The 22,051-nt window shown below is 43.3% G+C and overlaps 1 protein-coding gene across 1 annotated transcript in view; it reads left to right on the top strand.

Annotated features, from left to right (window-relative positions):
- LOC128644920 (cholesterol 24-hydroxylase) overlaps positions 1–22,051 on the top strand; it is a 175,232-nt gene that overhangs the window by 67,411 nt on the left and 85,770 nt on the right. The window contains exon 6 of the mRNA XM_053697576.1: positions 3,701–3,839. Within this exon, the coding sequence (XP_053553551.1) occupies positions 3,701–3,839 (139 nt within the window). The remainder of the gene's footprint in view (positions 1–3,700; positions 3,840–22,051) is intronic.

The following is a 22,051-nucleotide window of genomic DNA, read 5'->3' as shown; positions in this document are numbered from 1 at the left end:
AAAATTGCATGCTCTTTCTGAATTACAAAAGAAAAAATTTGGGTACCGTGTCCCTTTAAAGGAACCGTCATTCGTCGGGAGACGCAGAAAGAAGAGGATGGATCCGCGTCGGCTGCTTCAACATGGACCCGCTCCGCACCGGATGGAAGAAGATCGAAGATGCCGCTTGGATGAAGATGTTTGCCGGTCCGGATGTCCTCTTCTTGCCGGATAGGAGGAAGACTTTGGAGCCTCTTCTGGACCTCTTCAGCACCGGATGCCAGGACGGATCGGTGATACCTGTTGAGGTGAAGACAAGGTAGGAAGATCTTCAGGGGCTTAGTGTTAGGTTTATTTAAGGGGGGTTTGGGTTAGATTAGGGGTATGTGGGTGGTGGGTTGTAATGTTGGGGGGGGTATTGTATGTTTTTTTTTACAGGCAAAAGAGCTGATTTTCTTGGGGCATGCCCCGCAAAGGGCCCTGTTCAGGGCTGGTAAGGTAAAAGAGCTTTTAACTTTATTAATTTAGAATAGGGTAGGGCATTTTTTTATTTTGGGGGTCTTTGTTATTTTATTAGGGGGCTTAGAGTAGGTGTAATTAGTTTAAAATTGTTGTAATATTTTTCTTATGTTTGTAAATATTTTTTTATTTTTTGTAACTTAGTTCTTTTTTATTTTTTGTACTTTAGTTAGTTTATGTAATTGTAGTTATTTGTAGGAATTGTATTTAATTTATTTATTGATAGTGTAGTGTTAGGTTTTATTGTAGGTAATTGTAGGTATTTTATTTAATTAATTTATTGATAGGGTAGTGTTAGGTTTAATTATAACTTAGGTTAGGATTTATTTTACAGGTAATTTTGTTATTATTTTAACTAGGTAACTATTAAATAGTTCTTAACTATTTAATAGCTATTGTACCTGGTTAAAATAATTACAAAGTTGCCTGTAAAATAAATATTAATCCTAAAATAGCTACAATGTAATTATCATTTATATTGTAGCTATATTAGGATGTATTTTACAGGTAAGTATTTAGCTTTAAATAGGAATAATTTATTTAATAAGAGTTAATTAATTTCGTTAGATGTAAATTATATTTAAGTTAGGGGGGTGTTAGTGTTAGGGTTAGACTTAGCTTTAGGGGTTAATCCATTTATTATAGTAGCGGTGAGCTCCGGTCGTCAGATTAGGGGTTAATAATTGAAGTTAGGTGTCGGCGATGTTAGGGAGGGCAGATTAGGGGTTAATACTATTTATGATAGGGTTAGTGAGGCGGATTAGGGGTTAATAACTTTATTATAGTAGCGCTCAGGTCCGCTCGGCAGATTAGGGGTTAATAAGTGTAGGCAGGTGGAGGCGACGTTGAGGGGGGCAGATTAGGGGTTAATAAATATAATATAGGGGTCGGCGGTGTTAGGGGCAGCAGATTAGGGGTACATAAGGATAACGTAGGTGGCGGCGCTTTGCGGTCGGCAGATTAGGGGTTAATTATTGTAAGTAGCTGGCGGCGACGTTGTGGGGGGCAGATTAGGGGTTAATTATTGTAAGTAGCTGGCGGCGACGTTGTGGGGGGCAGGTTAGGGGTTAATAAATATAATACAGGGGTCGGCGGGGTTAGGGGCAGCAGATTAGGGGTACATAAGTATAATGTAGGTGGCGGTCGGCAGATTAGGGGTTAAAAAAATTTAATCGAATTGCGGCGATGTGGGGGGACCTCAGTTTAGGGGTACATAGGTAGTTTATGGGTGTTAGTGTACTTTAGGGTACAGTAGTCAAGAGCTTTATGAACCGGCGTTAGCCCAGAAAGCTCTTAACTCCTGCTTTTTTTCTGCGGCTGGAGTTTTGTCGTTAGAGCTCTAACGCTCACTTCAGAAACGACTCTAAATACCGGCGTTAGGAAGATCCCATTGAAAAGATAGGATACGTAATTTACGTAAGGGGATCTGCGGTATGGAAAAGTCGCGGCTGAAAAGTGAGCGTTAGACCCTATTTTGAGTGACTCCAAATACCGGCGGTAGCCTAAAACCAGCGTTAGGAGCCTCTAACGCTGGTTTTCACGGCTACCGCCAAACTCTAAATCTAGGCCTGGGTGTTTTTAAACTCAGGACACAATTTTGAATCTATTTAGCAGTTTTTTTCATTAGCTTTTGTAGATGAATAAAAGATTTTTCAAGTAAAAGTCAAAAAACTTTTTTTCAATTTTTCACCATATATATATATATTTAAGTAAATTATATGACATGATACAAATAATGGTATGTAAAGAAAGCCCTTTTTGTCCTGAAAAAAATAATATATAATTTGTATGGGAACAGTAAATGAGAGAGAGGAAAATTACAGCTAAACACAAACGCCACAAAAGTGTTAAAATAGTCCTGGTCCTTAACGTACAACATAGCCAAAACAGTCCGGTCCTTAAGGGGTTAAGTATGCTGACACTGCTATGTGCTACTCAGTGCTTGGTATATTACTCATTTACATCTGATCACAGGAAAGAAGACCACATAATAATAATTAAAGGAACTCCAACAGAACTGCCGCTGCCTACCAGTCTTTTGATTGTATTTTATGAAATCAAGGTTAAAATACAATCTCTACCCCACAGAATATACAACTGATATCCAAACACTGAAAGCAAGATATCATTTGCACATTTAAATTACAAGTCATCATCTACTTAAAGGACAGAAAGGTCAAAATTAAAATGAAATATTCTTTCACTATACTTCCATAAGCAAAAATGCTTCTAATAAATGTCATTACTGTTTTTCATGGCATACACACATATGCTGTGAGCGCTGATGCTGTAGTCACACACTGAAACAAGTGGCTGGTTATTGCTATTGCAAGTTCCTGGTAGCAATTAGCGCTCATAAAATTAACCAGATCAGATCTCTGGTTAGTTTTTTTTAATGTGCCCCAAATGCCCCCAAAAATACAGTGTTTTGGATTTTATTAAAAAATAAAGATAACAGTATCTATATTTTTTACTAAAATAACTGCACTAGGCAGTATTTTGGGGGTAAAGTTGGTGGGAGTGGGGTGTTAGAAATAAAAACGTCACTAAAAAGTGCCTTTACATTGCGGTCTATGTGGAACTGTGTGTTGCCTGTAAATATATATGTACATGCTTATATACATATATATTTATGTGTTAATACGTGTATATACACCCTATTAACACATAAATATATACTGTATGAATATAATCATATACATATATATTTGTGTTAATACGTGTATATACACCCTATTAACACATAAATATATACTGTATGAATATAATCATATACATATATATTTGTGTTAATACGTGTATATACACCCTATTAACACATAAATATATACTGTATGAATATAATCATATTCATATATATTTAACATTGGCTGCCATTGCTGCGCTACTTACACCCTTTGCTGCTTAGGTTCTCATGCCGTGTGTCACGGCATGAGAATGAGGCTCCCATTAAAGCCTATGGAAGCGGGCTATTTGAGCACAATGCTTTCTGTCAACTTGTAATATTAGCTCACATTAGCGTGCACTGCTATTACTCAGTGGATCGCTAATATTGCTTTCACAAAAGCGATATTTAGCGCTCTACTTGTAATCTGCCCCTTAGTGTATCCTATTCTGTATATTATTTTATTTATTTTGACCAATGGATTGAGCAACTTAAACTCCAGGGGAAACTGCATCCTCATACTGTGCATTGTTACAGGTACCTGAGGCAGATGTTTGGAGTGTTCAATGAAACAGCTGAAAAACTGATGGAACAGTTAGAAAAAATAGCAGATGGGAAACAGGAAGTGAGTTTACAAAAGATGATCAATTCAGTCACCTTGGACGTTATCACACAGGTAAATTCTAATGTTTCAGGTGTGACATAAGAGTTTAAATTTCCAAAATGATGTTTTAATTCTTCAAAGGTGGATAAAGGGACATGCATTAGAATGAATAAACCTGACCTTGTTAAAGGGACACTACAGTCATAATTACATTTTCATGATTCATTAAAAAAATATATATATACTTACATTATCAAATTTTGCAGTCTTTTTAACTTTCTAAGGAACCAGGTCCTACTAAGCATGTGCAAGAGTTTGTAGTGTGTACATATATGTATAAAACTGTGATTTGCTGAGGGCTGTCACATGATTTAAGGAGCAGGGAAATTAAAGGAATTTGAAATTCAGAATAGGTGTTATTGCATTGTTTTTGTTATGTATTTGTTGATTATGCAATTCTACTGTTACTTTATTTAATAGTCCTTTAAATAAAGCAGTGAAAAAGTAAATATTATTTTATTCTTCAAATGATATGTAGATATATATTTATTTTAAATGGAAGACTATTTTTCTATATTTCATTTGATAAAGGTTATTTCAAAATTTGTTAGTAAGCTAAATAAACCTACTTTCTTTCCAATGGCATGGAGAGTCCACAAATCCATTCAATTACTAGTGGGAATTCAACTCCTGGCTACCAGGGGGAAGCAAAGAACACCCCAACAGAGTTCTTAAGTATCACTCCCACTTCCCCTAACGCCCAGTCATTCTTTGCTTCGTACATCGTAGGGGGTGTGTGAAGACGATGCAACTTATTAATCCTTTAATGGGTACTTTTCCCTGCAAGCAAGGATTGGGGCAATGTCAATCTCTTTAGTAAGAGTAATGGTGACTTTTAGCAGCTGGAGGGTGGTGAGGTAGTCCTTAAACTCCAACAAACTATGCTAACCCCTATTTAGAAAGTGAGGGTTGGTTAACAGACCTGAAGCTGCTGTGACTGCTCCACAGCAGAAGAGTTCTTTCTTATTTATATTTAGAACAAGTACATAGAGGAAGGAATGAGGTACTCAGTGACGTGGGTCTTGCTTCACTCATGGTCGCACAGTGTCAGTGACAGACTCTATCAGACTCTATCAAGTTGTAAGGCCTTGTGTATAATACAGTCCTACTGAGGTTTTTGTCAGTTTTCCATCCCTTGTAGGATATTGAAAACATTTGTGGGCCGTTAAATGTCGAAACAACAAAAAAGTATTGGTGCACATCCAACCACTTAAGTCCACATATTTATAGCATATTTATATATACTTCTGTCTGCTAAATATACTTACATAGTTCAAATAAGATTGGGATAAACATCTCGCAATAATATTGACTTATATTTATGCTGCAAAAAATTGCCTGTTAAATATGCTTTTAAATTTAAATAAAAACTTCTGTCTGCTAAATATACATAGTTCAAATAAGATTGAGATAAACATCTCACAATAATATTGACTTATATTTATGCTGCAAAAAATTGCCTGTTTAAATTTAAATAGGGATCTTAGTCACACAATATGATCATATTCTGCTAAGCCAGTCACCACTTACAAGGTGTCCCACGATAGACTGGTCCTAACACTAATCAGTTTCCACACTGCAGCAAATCATGTCTACACAGAGTGAAACTCCCTAGCTTTATATGTATAGTTATACTGTCTGGGACACACCTGGGCTGGGTGGTGTGCATTAACCAAAAAGGGAGGGGGGGGGGGGATTTGGTCAATTACCTATTCAAAAGATACAACAAGGTTTTTTTTTTTTTTGGTTAAGCCCACCACAAAAGGACTGTTTAATCTTAACACACATATTGTGGGAGTGCTACCAAAGTGACCAAAACAACAAAAGTATTGGTGCACATCCAACCACTTAAGTCCACATATTTATAGCATATTTATATATACTTCTGTCTGCTAAATATACTTACATAGTTCAAATAAGATTGGGATAAACATCTCACAATAATATTGACTTATATTTTTTTTTTGCAGCATAAATATAAGTCAATATTATTGTGGTATACATATAAAGCTAGGGAGTTTCACTCTGTGTAGACATGATTTGCTGCAGTGTGGAAACTGATTAGTGTTAGGACCAGTCTATCGTGGGACACCTTGTAAGTGGTGACTGGCTTAGCAGAATATGATCATATTGTGTGACTAAGATCCCTATTTAAATTTAAACAAGCAATTTTTTGCAGCATAAATATAAGTCAATATTATTGTGAGATGTATATCCCAATCTTATTTGAACTATGTAAGTATATTTAGCAGACAAAAGTTTTTATTTAAATTTAAAAGCATATTTAACAGGCAATTTTTTGCAGCATAAATATAAGTCAATATTATTGCGAGATGTTTATCCCAATCTTATTTGAACTATGTAAGTATATTTAGCAGACAGAAGAATATATAAATATGCTATAAATATGTGGACTTAAGTGGTTGGATGTGCACCAATACTTTTTTGTTTTGTAATTGTTTTGGTCACTTTGGTAGCACTTCCACAATATGTGTGTGTTAACATTAAACAGTCCTTTTGTGGTGGGTTAACAAAAAAAAAACCCTTGTTGTATCCGTTAAATGTCGATTCACACTTTTACCTCTGGCGGGGATATATCATTGTGTACTGTCAACAGAATGTGAAGCTGTGATTCAAAGCCTGTACATAAGGGATCTGAAGTTATTTTTTATTGAGCTATAAACTGCAGGTAATCTCCGGTTACGGCAGGTTAATATGGCCGCCGGAACTTTTAGTGCGAACCTTCATTTAATTGTCTGAAGGAGCCTGTAACTTTGTGTACGTTAAGTTCCACTTTGGACAGCGTATCACACTCTTGGTGCAGCGCTTTATCGGCTCTACCTGTTTGGGGAACCTTGTTTGTATATATGTCAGCTGTGGAACGTCCGGTGTTCTGTTATATTTGCCTACTGTTTTACATTATCCTACCTATGTAACGCGTTCAGCCAGATAGAGCACTTTCATATCCGCCATTTTAGTTTGAAACAGAGGCCGATGTCAAAATATTGATCGGATGGTGATATTTGGCTGTTTGGAGTGCAGATCTCGCTCAAACATAAAACGTTAAAACATAAACACAAAATATTATGTATGTTATTAGCTTGTGATGATAGCATTGATTTTATAACTGTATTTTTTTCAGGGTACAGATATGTTTCCATTATCTTTTGTTACATAGCCTGAAAAATACATTTATAAAATGAATGCTATCATCACAACCTAATACCAAACAAACATTTGGTGTTTATGTTTTAATTATTTATGTTTGAACAAGATCTGCACTCAAAACAGCGAAATATAAGGTGGTATGAAAAGTATACAGAATACAATCACTATTTTAACATCAGCCTCATTTTGAAACAAATATGGCGGGTATGTAAGTTCTCTATCTAGATTTAGGCTTGGCCGTACGTGTTACGTAATTAGGACAACGTAACAAGGTAGGAAAATATTACAGAACATCGGCTTCACTATTGGCCGGAAGCTTTCACCATCTGACTGAATGTGGTGCTTTTTGTGTTAAAAGAAATGTGCGTGATCTCCTGTATCAGGAGATGGCTTAGTTTTTATGCCCGGTAGTCGCTCTGTATGCTACTTAATTCAGCAAATCTGAGACTCTCCATGGCAGGATATCCTAAAGGAGTTTACATTTAGTATGCAACAGCTAGGACTTCCCAGGTCTGCTGGGTTTTACATATGCCCTTTGAGCGCGCTATCTATGGGAAGCGCTCATAATATCTTTTGTTCCTTTATTATTATTGTATGATAGTGGATCCAGATATTTTTAGTGTAGTTTTTTCCTATTCTTGTTTTATTCAGGAGCTTCCTGATGTGAGATTTTATCACTGTGTTTAAACTGATAGTTTTCCTTACTAGGGGTTAACATTGATTTCCTGTCCTATTTTGCCATCTGCTGGTGGTATTCTGGCATTACAGTCTGATTTTCTACTTCTGTAGAAATCTGGTGCTTTTTTTTAAAAGCATGATGTTCTGCTTATACTATAATTTTGTACACAGTAAGATTTAAGATTGGGAATCTTTTCTCCTGTGTATGTTATATTTATGATATTGTTACTATTAATATATGTTGGAGAGGAGACATATCTAGAATGTGTTTTTGGATATGTTGTTTCCTATCAGGTTCATTCTTTACTTTTGGAATGATTTCATTCTCTATGATTGTTTGGACCTTATACCCTCTGACGGGGATATATTTTCAGTAACTACTCATTTTATTCATAGTAAGGTGATCATAGTTATGACTATGGCAGACTGGTCAGTAACCAGACATCTAGCCTTTTTATGGAAGATCATTGACCCCACATAGTCAAGTTGCCATTGTAACAAACCCCCCCACAAAAACACCTCACACCATCTTTGGGATTGAAAGGCCGCAGCTCCTTTATTAACATAACTTAAAACATAAATAACATTAAATATTATATAACATTAACTCTTTAAACACCAACACAGTGCTTGCCCCCATTCCACGTTCCACAAGCCCCGCCCTACCCAAGGGAGGGGCTACCACCATCAAACCAACCCCCTGCTGTTGAAACAGGAAGTCCCATCACATCATAACAGGCGTAAGCCTCTACCACCCAGGGCAAGCACCCCGCCACAGCTGCGACAGTTCTTTAAGCCTATCACCAGGGAGGGAGGGCGGGAATTTGCCCACAGTGCTGCTCCTGCTATCAGCTTGTTATTTTTCCAATGCTTGTTGCTACTTCCTGTCAGCACCTTATCAACCCTTTGCTTAGCCCACCCCCTTGTCCTTTCTCTCACCCCATGCCCTGCTTCCTAGTGGGGTCACATAACCCTCTCTTCAATTTCTTTCTACAGGGTTATTCCTTGACCCCATATAGTCAAGTTGCCATTGTAACAAACCCCCCCACAAAAACACCTCACACCATCTTTGGGATTGAAAGGCCGCAGCTCCTTTATTAACATAACTTAAAACATAAATAACATTAAATATTATATAACATTAACTCTTTAAACACCAACACAGTGCTTGCCCCCATTCCACGTTCCACAAGCCCCGCCCTACCCAAGGGAGGGGCTACCACCATCAAACCAACCCCCTGCTGTTGAAACAGGAAGTCCCATCACATCATAACAGGCGTAAGCCTCTACCACCCAGGGCAAGCACCCCGCCACCCCTCACCCCTTAGGTGAGGACCGCCACCCAGAGCCAAGGCCTTCTCAATCCCTTCTCTCAACGTGAAATTAAAAAGGTGTAAACCCACCTCGTTAAGGTGGACCCCGTCTTTGAGATAGAAGCACCTCCCCGATTCCCCTTCAAATTCAACATGCCTCAATCCAACTCCTCCCACCTTTCTTACGTAACTGCTCACCATCCTGTTGACCTTCCGTCTGGAAGCCTCCAACCTCCCAGCATCCCATGCTGACCTCCACACTACCCGGCTCTCTATCTCTGACCAGACAATAACTAAGCCCGGGAAGAGTTGCCGCAGTCTCTCCATCCCTCTCTTAATATCTTCCACCAAGTCCTTTTGAGGCATGAAGCCCAGGTCATTTCCTCCCACATGAAGCACCAAAATCTGAGGGGGTGCAAACAATCTGGCATACTCAACAACTTTCCCGACTACCTGCCCCCACTTCATGCCCCGGACCCCAAACCATTTCATTTCAACTTTATCCCTAGATAGTCCCAGCTGGCCTCCATCCTCCTTGACTGCGGCAGCCTTCCTGGCCCAGTAAATGTACGAATGCCCGATCACCCAACACCTCACTGGACCTGTTAAAACAAAATATAGCCGTATCAGCTGCCGCCCCTTCCACTTACACCCTCATCCCCAACCTAACGTACCCCCGATACCTGTCCGACCTCCACCTCCCTATCCTCTTAATCACAGACACATCCAAACCCAAGCCAGCCGCCTCCGTTGCCGCCCCAATCCTGAAGGAATGTGACCCGAACTCCATTTCCCCCAACCCCACTCTCCCCAAGGCCTTTCTGAATACCGCCATAAACTGGAACCTGGACAAAGCAGACCCATCCTCATGCACCAACAGTGGCCCCACCCCCCTGGGGCGAAGACTGAGGTACTGCTGGACTACGGCCACTGGGCAACACACTCCCCCCACTTCCCTCAGCTTGATCAAGACCCCTTTCCCCAACTGGTCCGTCTTGGACCTTCTCAACCAAATCTCCACTACTCCTTCCCCCAGTGTCACCTCATCTCTGTGCAAACCTCCCTCGTCCCTCCTGTTCTGTCCCACCAACTCCGAAATCCTGAATGCTCCAAAAAATGCCAAAGTAAATGCAGTCTTAAACAGGACCTCCTCAAAATTCGACAAACATACCTCCTTTAAACATTCCACCACCTTCTCCAAAACTACAAACGATACCGGCCATCTGCCGTCTGGCCTCCTTTTACCCCGGCACAACCCCCTCACTGCCATCCTCACCACAAAGACCTTCGTTAAGTCCCCCATCTCCAACAGCTGGAACCAGAAAGCCAATGCCGCCATCCTTTTCTTTATCTCTGAGGCGGATAGCCTCTCCTCACCCCACTGCCTTACCCATGCAAGCAACACCCCCAACTGGGCATCGCCACTTTCCAGTAGGTGCCTCCCCCTCTCCAGACTGCACCATTTTTTCCACACCTGGACGTAGGCCCTCCAAGTCGACTCTGCCAGCGAACCCCGGACCAGCTCCATCAGCCCGCGTCCCCCAGATTCCACAAGTCCTCCGGGCAGGATGTTCCCTCCACGTCCGCCTCTGGCGCTGCCGCGCGGAACCGGTCCCACTGGAAACGGGACAAAGAATCAGCTATCACATTCAGCTTCCCCGGGACATGTACCACCCTGAAAGATACGTTATTGCGCAGGCACTCCAACACAAATACTCTCAACAACCTAACCACCGGCGGGGAGTTAGCCGTCAGCCTGTTTATAGCCAAAACCACCCCTAGGTTGTCCGAATGGAAAGTAACCCTCTTGTCCCTCAAAGTACTGGACCACACCCGGAGCGCTACCACTAACGGGAAGAACTCCAAGAATGTGAGATTCTTCGTTAGGCCCGCCTCTTTCCAACTGTCCGGCCAGGCCTCCGCACACCACCGTCCTTGCAAATAGGCCCCGAAACCCTGCGCTCCCGAAGCATCCGTGTATAAGCTCAGGTTGTCATCAGACCAACCGACCTCCTGCATAATCAACCTCCCATTGAACTCCTCCAAGAATGTGAGCCACACCCTCAAGTCATCCTTCAGCTCCCTCGTGACTCTGATATGATGTCTAGGCTCCGAGACCCCAGCCGTCGCCAGCGACAGCCGGCGACAAAAAGCTCTACCTATCGGGATAATCCGACAGGCGAAGTTGAGCTTCCCCAATAATGACTGCATTTGCCGCAATGTGACTTTTTTAGATGCCAAGACCTCGCCCACCACCGCTTTGAGGTCGACCAGCTTGTCCACCGGGAGCCGACACTCCATACGGATCGTATCCAGCTGTATCCCCAAAAAACTCAGGGAAGACACCGGACCCTCCGATTTTTCGCTCGCCACCGGGATCCCAAAGTCCCTAGTCACTTCCCCGAAGACCTCGACCAGCCTCTCGCAGTCCCCTGAATCCGCCGCTCCCACGAATAAGAAGTCATCGAGGTAGTGGACCACCGAAGACTTCCCCGCTCTTTGCCTTACCACCCAGTCCACGAAAGAACTGAATTTCTCGAAATACGAGCAAGATATAGAACAGCCCATGGGGAGGCATAGATCCACGAAAAACGAGCCCTCGAACCAACAACCCAACAAGTGATGGCATTTTGGGTGAACCGGCAGCAGCCGAAATGCGGATTCGACGTCTGCTTTTGCCAGCAACGCCCCGGGTCCCGCCCTACGGACCAAAGATACTGCCCTATCAAAAGACGCATAGTTCACCGAAACCAACTCAGGATCTATGCCATCGTTCACTGACAGCCCTTTTGGGTGAGAGAGATGATGGATCATGCGAAACTGCCCCACCCCTTTTTTGGGTACCACCCCAAGCGGAGAAATCCGCAACCCCTGCAGTGGGGGCCCATTGAAGGGCCCCGCCATCCTGCCCAGTGCCACCTCCTTGCCCAATTTTTCTCTCACCACTGCCGGGAACTCCTTGGCTGACTTAAGATTACCCCCAAATGCTCCCACCTCCTGGTCTTTAAATGGAATAACGAAACCCGAACTGAACCCTGTCAACAATAACTCGGCGTCCGCCGCGAACCCCCGCCTATTGGCGTATTCCTTTAGCCATGGCACCATCTTTTCGACCCTCACTGGGGTCCGCGCTCACACTACCCACCTCCCCGGGTTTTCCTCCCTGCCTCTCTTTCTTGAAGCACTTGGCAAGAGAGTGAATTCCCCCGCATCCCGAGCATTCATGCTTGTACTTGCATGATGCCCCGAATTTGCATTGCCCCTCATTAAACTGAAAGCAGAGGCCCTTCCGTATTGCTGTTGTTGTGTTTCCGCTCCTGCCCCCGCTCCCCGGTCCCTGTCCGCCTGCCCGAAAGGACTGACCCCCTCTCAGGGGTGTCATGATCTCTAACCAGATGCCCATGTCCCTATCGTCCCACCGCATCTCAGCCCTAACCGCCATTCGCTGCCGGAACCTCTCGTCGTACCGCCACCACGCTGTTCCCCCGTATGTCCCATACGCATTCCCGATCTCATCATAGTAACAGAAAAGGGACGACCCCTGTTCTGGGAATTTCTCGCACACCACGCTCGCCATGATGCGAAATGCCCTGGACCAATTCCCAAACGTCTTCGGCAACTTCCTCCATCGCTTCTTCCTCTCCTCGTCTTCCTTCTTCCCTTTCTCCTTATCGTCCTCCTTCACCTCCAGTACCTGATCCAAGGGGAGCAGCGAGAAAATTTCCAGAAATTCCCGTTTCCAGATCTTCTCCCTCAGCTCGCTGGTGAGGTGTATTCCCAGAGGTCCCACCGAACATAGGCACGGTCTCCTTAATGCATCTTCTGGGACCCTCAGCGTCTCTCCAGTCCCCGCACCAACTGCAGCCCCCGTACCAGGTGCTGCCTGAGCCCCTCCGCTCTGCGCTTCACCTGCCGGTTGCGCCCATGCCGCCGCCGGCGAACCCCTTTGCCCCTGGGCCTTCTCCAAGGTAGCAATCAAGCCCTTCAACCCAGTCAGTATCAACTCACGCTCCCCAGACAAACCCTCATTCATCCTAGGGAGCAGCGCAGCAGCCTCACCTGCCGACTGCACCGCTGTTGCCGGTCCTAGTCTTCTCCTCTCCTCAGAGACTCCCGTCTCCGGCCTGATGCGTCCGTCCCGACTGGAGCCCCTAGGCCTCCCGGCCGTCCCCGCTCCGTCTACCTCCAGTATGCGTCTCGCCGTCCCTCTCCTGGCAGGGGACCTCCCCCTGCCGCCTCTGCTCCTGTCTCTGGACCTCTCCAACCTGGCCCAGGTGGGGGACGACGCCTCCCTTCCTCTGCTCCTCCTGCGCCTTGGCGATCGTGACCTACTGAGCCCCCTATCTGTGTCCTGCCTCCTCAGGGGAGTGGGATCCCTCCCCGTATCACGTCCTGGTCCTGCCGTCTGTAAAGAGATCAAACCCGTCACATCATCCCCCCTTTCTGGCCTCCCCTCACCACTTCCCTGCCTGACCCCTCCCCGTGGTGGGGACAACAACCTCAATAGCTGCGCCAGTGTATCCATCCCCCCTACCTGGCCAGCCGTCGCCGTTCCTGCTGATGTGCCCTCCAGTGGATCCTCCTCTTCCTCGAAGTCACCGCTGGCGTCCAGCTCAAGCGGTGGCTCCGTCCACAGCTCCATATCCTCGATCTCCCTTGTGGCATTGCCCGCCACCTCTCCCCGGGCCGTAGAGGCCCTTCCTTCTGTAAAACAAATCATAACATCAACATCATTCCCTTCACACCTCCCGCATCCTATCCCCCACCCCCCCCTAAACCCCTTCGATTCCCCCCTTCACCCTTGCGCTAACTCATTCACCCCCCCCCTCTCCCTTTTTTTTTTTTTTTTTTATATCACTCCCCCTCCCTGCCACGTAGGTACCCCTTACCCAACACCGCACCCCTTAACAGGCTCCCTGTCCTCATCCCTCCCCCCTCCCAACTATCCCTGCCTCAGATCTCCCCCTACTGCCCCCCCCCCCACTCACTGTTTCTCCTACCGGCCCTCGTCCCTTAAGTCCCTGCTAGTACATCCAGTAGGTCAGGGTATCACCCCCTGGCTCCCACTTCTCCCCTCAATAATTACCTGTGGGCTCCGGACACCCCCCTCCCAGAACTCATCCCTCCTTCCCATTCGCCTCACTTCCTATGGCCCTTGAACCTGTCCCCACCTGCTAATCCCCACCTACACCTTATGCCTTCCTGCCTGCTGCATTGGACCCCCTCCCCCCCTCTCAAATTCCCTTGCCGCCTCCAACTATTTGACCTACCAACCCCCCCCCTCTGGATGCTGCCCCTTGTGGCCCTTAGCCTGCTTGGTCAGCCCCTGGCCCGGCAATGCCGTCTTTGTGTCCCCTATTGCCTACGGGCACCCCCCTCCGAATCCGGGCCCCCCCCGGCCCCCCCGGTGTAAGGCTTAAGCCCCCGGATCCTCCCCCCCCTTCCTGCTCTCACCTGCTCCCTCCGATTGCGCCCGGTGACCTCCGCTGCTCACTCCTCTGGTCCCAAGGCCCGGTTGCGACCGCCGGGCCGTGACGTCATCCGGTCGCGCTGCTGCAGGCCGCAAGCCTGTACCCGGCCTGGCCGTCGCCTCATCCGGCCGCGTTGCTGTAGGCCGCAAGCCTGTACCCGGCCTGGCCGTCGCCTCCGGTCCCGCTGTGGCCCGCTCTCCATCCTGCAGGTCCCCGGATCTCCTGCCGCTCCTCCGCAACTGAGGCCCCGACTGCGCCTGCCGGGCCGTCTCCGCTCCCGCATCTGCCGCACTAGGCCGCGAGCCTGCCCTGGGCCTGGCCGTCCTCACCGGTCCCGCCTCTTGCCGGACCACTTCTGGCGTCCTCCCTGAGGCCCCACCGGCTCCTCTGCCCGACCTCCTTCTTACCGCCTCAGGGCTCAAACGCTCAGGCGGTCTGGATCTCCTTGTGGGCCTCTCACTCCTCCTGGGCCCAGCTACGCTAGGACTTGGCCTCCCTACTGCTTTCTCTGCTGCACCCAGGTGCTCTTGAATCCAGCCTGCTCCCTTCTCTCTGGCCACCTTCATGAGCTCAGCCAGTAAAGCTTCCATGACAGGTAAGCAAAGACTGTAGTCCTAATTTGCCCACCGTGCTGCTCCTGCTATCAGCTTGTTATTTTTCCAATGCTTGTTGCTACTTCCTGTCAGCACCTTATCAACCCTTTGCTTAGCCCACCCCCTTGTCCTTTCTCTCACCCCATGCCCTGCTTCCTAGTGGGGTCACATAACCCTCTCTTCAATTTCTTTCTACAGGGTTATTCCTTTCTCATTTAGTGATGTTAGGTCACTATTAGCATTATATTATTTAGTTTTGGGTGTATTCGGTTAATTTTCTCTCTTTGGGAGAAGATTCCAACGCTGACTGTGTTTTGCTCCCTATGTTTTCTTTTGGAGTAGCAGTTTTGCACATACCTGTTTTTTTTATATATATAGCTTACATCTGTGTTTATTATTCTCTAACAGTTTTCCAATAACTTTTGATGGGGTAAAGCAGGTGGGGAGTTCCCCATTTTAGACCTCAGATTTTTCAACCTTTTTTTTTTCTCAGGATTTCATCCTTCAAATTGGAGACTATTCCTTTCTTAATTCAGGAGGGTCAGTTCTTGACTATCATCAACCTGAAGGACGTGTATTTTTATGTTCCTATACTCTAGGTTCATTTCAGATCCCTGCGGTTTGTCTTCTGGACAAGCTCTTCCAGTTGTATCTCTTTCTTTTGGCCTACCTTCTGATCCTCAAATCTTTAAGAAGGTTATAGGGGTGTTTCTAGCAGTGGCCAGATCTGAAGGTATTGCAGTGGTATCTTTTTCTCCATATATAGGGTCAGGTGCCATCATCTTTTTCTACCTTTCGACAATATTTCATAGGGATACTCTGTTGTTGATCCCCCTTTCTCACGGGTGAACCTGGAAAAGAGTTCCTTGTTACCAGATACCAGGTTTGTTTTTTTGGGAATGATCATAGTCTTTATCTCCATGAAGATTTGCTTACGGAAGTCTGAAAATCCAAACTTCCTTCAGCCTGTCTTTCTCTTCGGTTTTTATGTCCGCCCTGCGGTGGCTCTGTGTATAGAAGTCGTTGATCTATTGGTGACTTCCCTGGACTTTTTTTCTTTAAATAATTTTCCATCTGAGTTCTTTCAGTTAGGTTTCTCTGTCAACGAAGCAGAGACCACTCAGACTTCTCTTAGAGGATATTTTTAGGCACCCAGTCTAGAGATATCTGTCCTGGAGGGTTCTCTCAGGACAGTCTGTTCTAGGGTACATGCTCCCTGAGACCATCTTGGGAGCTTGTGACTAAGGACACCAGCCTTCAGGCTGGGAAGCAGCTTCAGGTTCCTTAAGAGCTCCAGGGCTCTGGACTCAGGAGTCTTCCCTTCATGATCTTGGTGGCAGGCATCTTCCTCCAGGGAGAAGCTTGTAGCCAGCTGGTATATCCTAGTGGGTCGCTGAGCTGACCCTCATATCAAGGGTTGCAAGTTTGTATCCAGCTGTTGCTGCGTGATCTCCATTTTAAGGCTCCTTTTCCTGTGAAGGTGAAGGGCTGCTTGACTAGCATAGAGGTTAGATAAGCAGTTAGTAACCGAGAGTTACCAGTTTGATCCCCTATACTGGTAGGGAAATAAACAATTTAATTTTTTTTTTTAAAAAAAGATGCATTCATCAGTGGACAGTGCTCTAACGTATCTCCTTTCTGCCAGCCTCTTCTCAGAGGGGTCTACTGGGAAGCCGATTTCTGAGTAGGCAGACTTTTTATTCAGGGGATTGGGCTTTTCTCTATGATAACTTTCAGGTGGGGAGTTCTGTTTTTAGTGCTGTTGGTGTCTCATCTATCACCAAGTTCCTAAATATGGATCTAGATCAGGGGATCCACAAGCAGCTCTGGTCGGCGATCTGATGGTTCCTGGGGACTTTGGTCTTTTCTACTCGCTCAAGCTTGGCTACGCAGATTCTTTTTGCATATCTTGTAAGGATGTCATCCTTTCCCTGTAGAGTTTTCTCTAAAGGTAGGACCTTCTATTTCAAGGTACTTTTCTTACATCCATTCCTAGACTCTCTGAAGCTGTCTGCTCGGAGAGTGATTGCCTGGTCTTGTCTAGACGAGCTTTCTGAGGAGGTGATTTCTAGTATGGTCAGGCTCATAGCCGGTAACTTGTAGATTTTCTATTGGATATGGCGTACATATCTTTTTCTGGTGTGAAGCTAGGATTTTTCTCTTGGAGTCTGGTGAGGTTTCCTCACATTCTGTCTCTTCTTCAGGAGGGCCTAGAGAAGGTATTATCCATCAGCTCTCTGAAAGGCCAGTTCTCTGACCCTTTTTTGATTATTTTGTAGATATGTGCATTTTGTTTCATTCCGTAAAAATGTGCGTAAAAAGTTGAACATAGACTATTGCACACATGATAACCTATTCCCCCATAAAAGTCAATGGAGCAAAAAAAGTGTGTGTGGGGGGGGAAACCCTACTCGCTCAGAAAACCAATCACATATTCTCAAGTGCGCTAACCCAACATAAAAATATGAATATTTCACATTCCTCTGTTCTTCACATAGCAGAATATGTTCTATTTATTCTTTTTTTTTTTTTATATATATATATATATATATATATATATATATATATATATATTTATATATCTGATGGTATTTTGGTACAATATATAACTATATATATATATATATATATATATATATATATACATACATATATATATATACAGTATATTTAAAAATATTTCCAACATATTCTGCTATGTGCAAAACATTGGAATGTGAAATATAATATTACAGTAAATACACAGTTAAAAACTTATTAAACATGAATATTTCATAATAATGCTTTTTCATGTTTTCATCTACTTGACAGGAAAGGACTCCAATGCACTTATATATATATATATATGTCTTTATATGTATACATTTGTATTTATGTGTTTATATGTGTATATATGTCTGTAATTACATATATACATATATAAATACATATGCACACATATATAGGCAAATATAAATATACATAAATAAAAAGAGAGAAGTGCTCAACCTGGGAACGAACAATAACATAATAGCTTGCTTTATGGCTAGTTACCACCCAAGAAGCAGCCTCTTTTTGCTCAACATGTGCCTTTCACAGAGAAGAACTTTCCTGAAGCATATCAGTCTAATCCTGACTTCACAGTACAGTCCAGCCCCGAAATACCAGGCAATCCCTCTCTGAACGAGAGAAACAGCAAAACCCCAGACGTATGTTTTGGCCTATTGTGGGCCTCGTCAGTGAGGTGCAGCCATATCCCTCTAGGCACACTGAGCAACGGGTCCACGTCTGGATTCCCGCATCATACTTAGGGAGACTTCCCAAAATGTCATAATTTGCATAAATAAAAAGAGAGAAGCGCTCAACCTGGGAACGAACAATAACATAATAGCTTGCTCTATGGCATACGTTCGCTCTATGGAATACGTTCGCCAAACTTCGCCATACATCACGGCAGCAGACCTTAATACGCTCGCCATAATTATCAAAAAAACGTTTAAAACATGCGCGTCAAGTACGGTGCGAATAGGATCAGACTGTTGTTAACAAACAGTCATCGATGTTGCAGCGATTCGGGCTTTTCCCAACTTTATTTATATCATTGCAGTACAGTCCACGAACATAGCACATACCTTGTCAGCACATGATTGTATATAGATGTAATTTTTTTTTTTTTTTATTCGAATTTTAAAGATCGCAAGTAGCGACATATTCTTAGCAAAATGGAGAGGGAATTATTTTTTTTAAAGAATTGTTTATACTGTACATATTTTACTATGAATGTACACACACATAGAAGTTTCAAATATAACGTAATCAGAGTATATGTATTTGTTTGAGATCTATCACTATTTGAAAAGGATAGGAAATAAAATATTTAATTTACAATAGTGGGAGCTAGCTGCTAATTGCGCCTGTTATGTAGTTCTTATCTTGTCTTTCTATATTTATCATTGCGACAAGTTAGGTGCAAAACTGTGCACAAAAGATGAAATGCCTGATTTTGAAAGAGACAAATTTGGAGCATAATCCATTCAAAGCAGTTTTTTATCTCTATATCTAATAATGCATTAAATGTAGATCAATTATATATAATTTTTTTTTATTATTATTGAGGGAAACAAAAACATACAAACAATTTGCTCAAATGACAAGAGATTCACAGTAAACATATCAAATTGCTGGTTATATAGACCATGGTACATTATTGTAAGAGCAAACCCTCCACTACCCTCATTTTTGTCCCCATTTATCTATCGCAACAGGGACCTCTTGCAGGTCCAGATGCACTACTAAGCTGGGGATAGTTTAAACAGAAGATAGGCCACTTTTGGGCCTATATCAACCAGCCACCCTCTTATGTCACCAGGACCACACGTGGGTCCAGAAATTAACCAAACTATAGGGAGGGCAATGAAATTTTAAAAAGAAAAATGTCCTTCTTCCCAAGGATGTTAGACCGTGGACAATAAGACACAGTGATATGAATAGAAAATATAAAGTTACAGCAGTTAGAAAGCTACATGCAAAGAAGAGTATGTATATATACACACAATAGCATTATTATACCCTTGTTAGATAGCATTCAGGTCGGGAAGATCAAAGTCTATAAAGAACTCAAGAGACGCTTATGTTGGTTATCTTATAACTTCTAACAACTGAGTTGCCCAACAAGGGCTCAATCCCATAAATTGAATATATGCAGGGGCTAATATGTAGCAAAAGTACACGGATGGGCATTCCATAAACTTTAGAACTCAGAATAGTAGTGGGGTATAATTCTCACTAATAAAACCCGCAGCGCCTATTTACACGTATGTGAGAACAATCTCAATCAAAGGCCTTATGGGTAGGACAGAGACTACGTAACTCTGTCAAAGTGTGAATGCGGAGGAGAGGAGAGGATACATCCCTTACCGCATAAGAGGGGTGGGGGAGGAGGAGGGGGGGCGGAGTAGTAAGTATATTTAATGATATCGTTCTCTATATACATTGACCTGCCCCATAGGCAAAACCTTTATAGCTGAGATGGGCTTTAGGCAATACCAAAAATTAATGCTTTGTACCCAGTATAATTTTTGTTTTATTATTTATTATTAGGTATACATATTTAATAGTTTGTAATTAACTTTTTAGGTTATATGTTTCGTCTTGCAACATCAAACATATATATATTCCAGCATCAAACATATATATTATATATCAAACATATATATATTCCTTGATATCTCTATCTGTACAGGGAGTGCAGAATTATTAGGCAAGTTGTATTTTTGAGGATTCATTTTATTATTGAACAACAACCATGTTCTCAATGAACCCAAAAAACTCATTAATATCAAAGCTGAATAGTTTTGGAAGTAGTTTTTAGTTTGTTTTTAGTTATAGCTATTTTAGGGGGATATCTGTGTGTGCAGGTGACTATTACTGTGCATAATTATTAGGCAACTTAACAAAAAACAAATATATACCCATTTCAATTATTTATTTTTACCAGTGAAACCAATATAACATCTCAACATTCACAAATATACATTTCTGACATTCAAAAACAAAAACAAATCAGTGACCAATATAGCCACCTTTCTTTGCAAGGACACTCAAAAGCCTGCCATCCATGGATTCTGTCAGTGTTTTGATCTGTTCACCATCAACATTGCGTGCAGCAGCAACCACAGCCTCCCAGACACTGTTCAGAGAGGTGTACTGTTTTCCCTCCTTGTAAATCTCACATTTGATGATGGACCACAGGTTCTCAATGGGGTTCAGATCAGGTGAACAAGGAGGCCATGTCATTAGATTTTCTTCTTTTATACCTTTTCTTGCCAGCCACGCTGTGGAGTACTTGGACGCGTGTGATGGAGCATTGTCCTGCATGAAAATCATGTTTTTCTTGAAGGATGCAGACTTCTTCCTGTACCACTGCTTGAAGAAGGTGTCTTCCAGAAACTGGCAGTAGGACTGGGAGTTGAGCTTGACTCCATCCTCAACCCGAAAAGGCCCCACAAGCTCATCTTTGATGATACCAGCCCAAACCAGTACTCCACCTCCACCTTGCTGGCGTCTGAGTCGGACTGGAGCTCTCTGCCCTTTACCAATCCAGCCGCGGGCCCATCCATCTGGCCCATCAAGACTCACTCTCATTTCATCAGTCCATAAAACCTTAGAAAAATCAGTCTTGAGATATTTCTTGGCCCAGTCTTGACGTTTCAGCTTGTGTGTCTTGTTCAGTGGTGGTCGTCTTTCAGCCTTTCTTACCTTGGCCATGTCTCTGAGTATTGCACACCTTGTGCTTTTGGGCACTCCAGTGATGTTGCAGCTCTGAAATATGTCCAAACTGGTGGCAAGTGGCATCTTGGCAGCTGCACACTTGACTTTTCTCAGTTCATGGGCAGTTATTTTGCACCTTGGTTTTTCCACACGCTTCTTGCGACCCTGTTGACTATTTTGAATGAAACGCTTGATTGTTCGATGATCACGCTTCAGAAGCTTTGCAATTTTAAGAGTGCTGCATCCCTCACTATTTTTTACTTTTCTGAGCCTGTCAAGTCCTTCTTTTGACCCATTTTGCCAAAGGAAAGGAAGTTGCCTAATAATTATGCACACCTGATATAGGGTGTTGATGTCATTAGACCACACCCCTTCTCATTACAGAGATGCACATCACCTAATATGCTTAATTGGTAGTAGGCTTTCGAGCCTATACAGCTTGGAGTAAGACAACATGCATAAAGAGGATGATGTGGTCAAAATACTCATTTGCCTAATAATTCTGTACTCCCTGTATGTATGTACATATTGATCAATGTGATTGTAAATAAAATGATACATGTATTTATGTATATATATATTTTTTTTTTAATGTAATTATAACATATATTTGTTATTAATTCATGGGACACCAATATCATAGAATATAATTTCAAGCGACAATACAAACCTTTAACTTTTGCTAAATGAACACTAAGCACATTTATGTACTTTCAGAAGTCTGATTGAACATTCAATTGAAATCCATTTTC

The sequence above is a fragment of the Bombina bombina genome, chromosome 1, assembly GCF_027579735.1.
Source record: "Bombina bombina isolate aBomBom1 chromosome 1, aBomBom1.pri, whole genome shotgun sequence".
Lineage (NCBI taxonomy): Eukaryota > Metazoa > Chordata > Amphibia > Anura > Bombinatoridae > Bombina > Bombina bombina.
The sequence above is the reverse complement of the archived record's forward strand: the minus strand, read 5'-3'. Positions and strand labels throughout refer to the sequence as shown.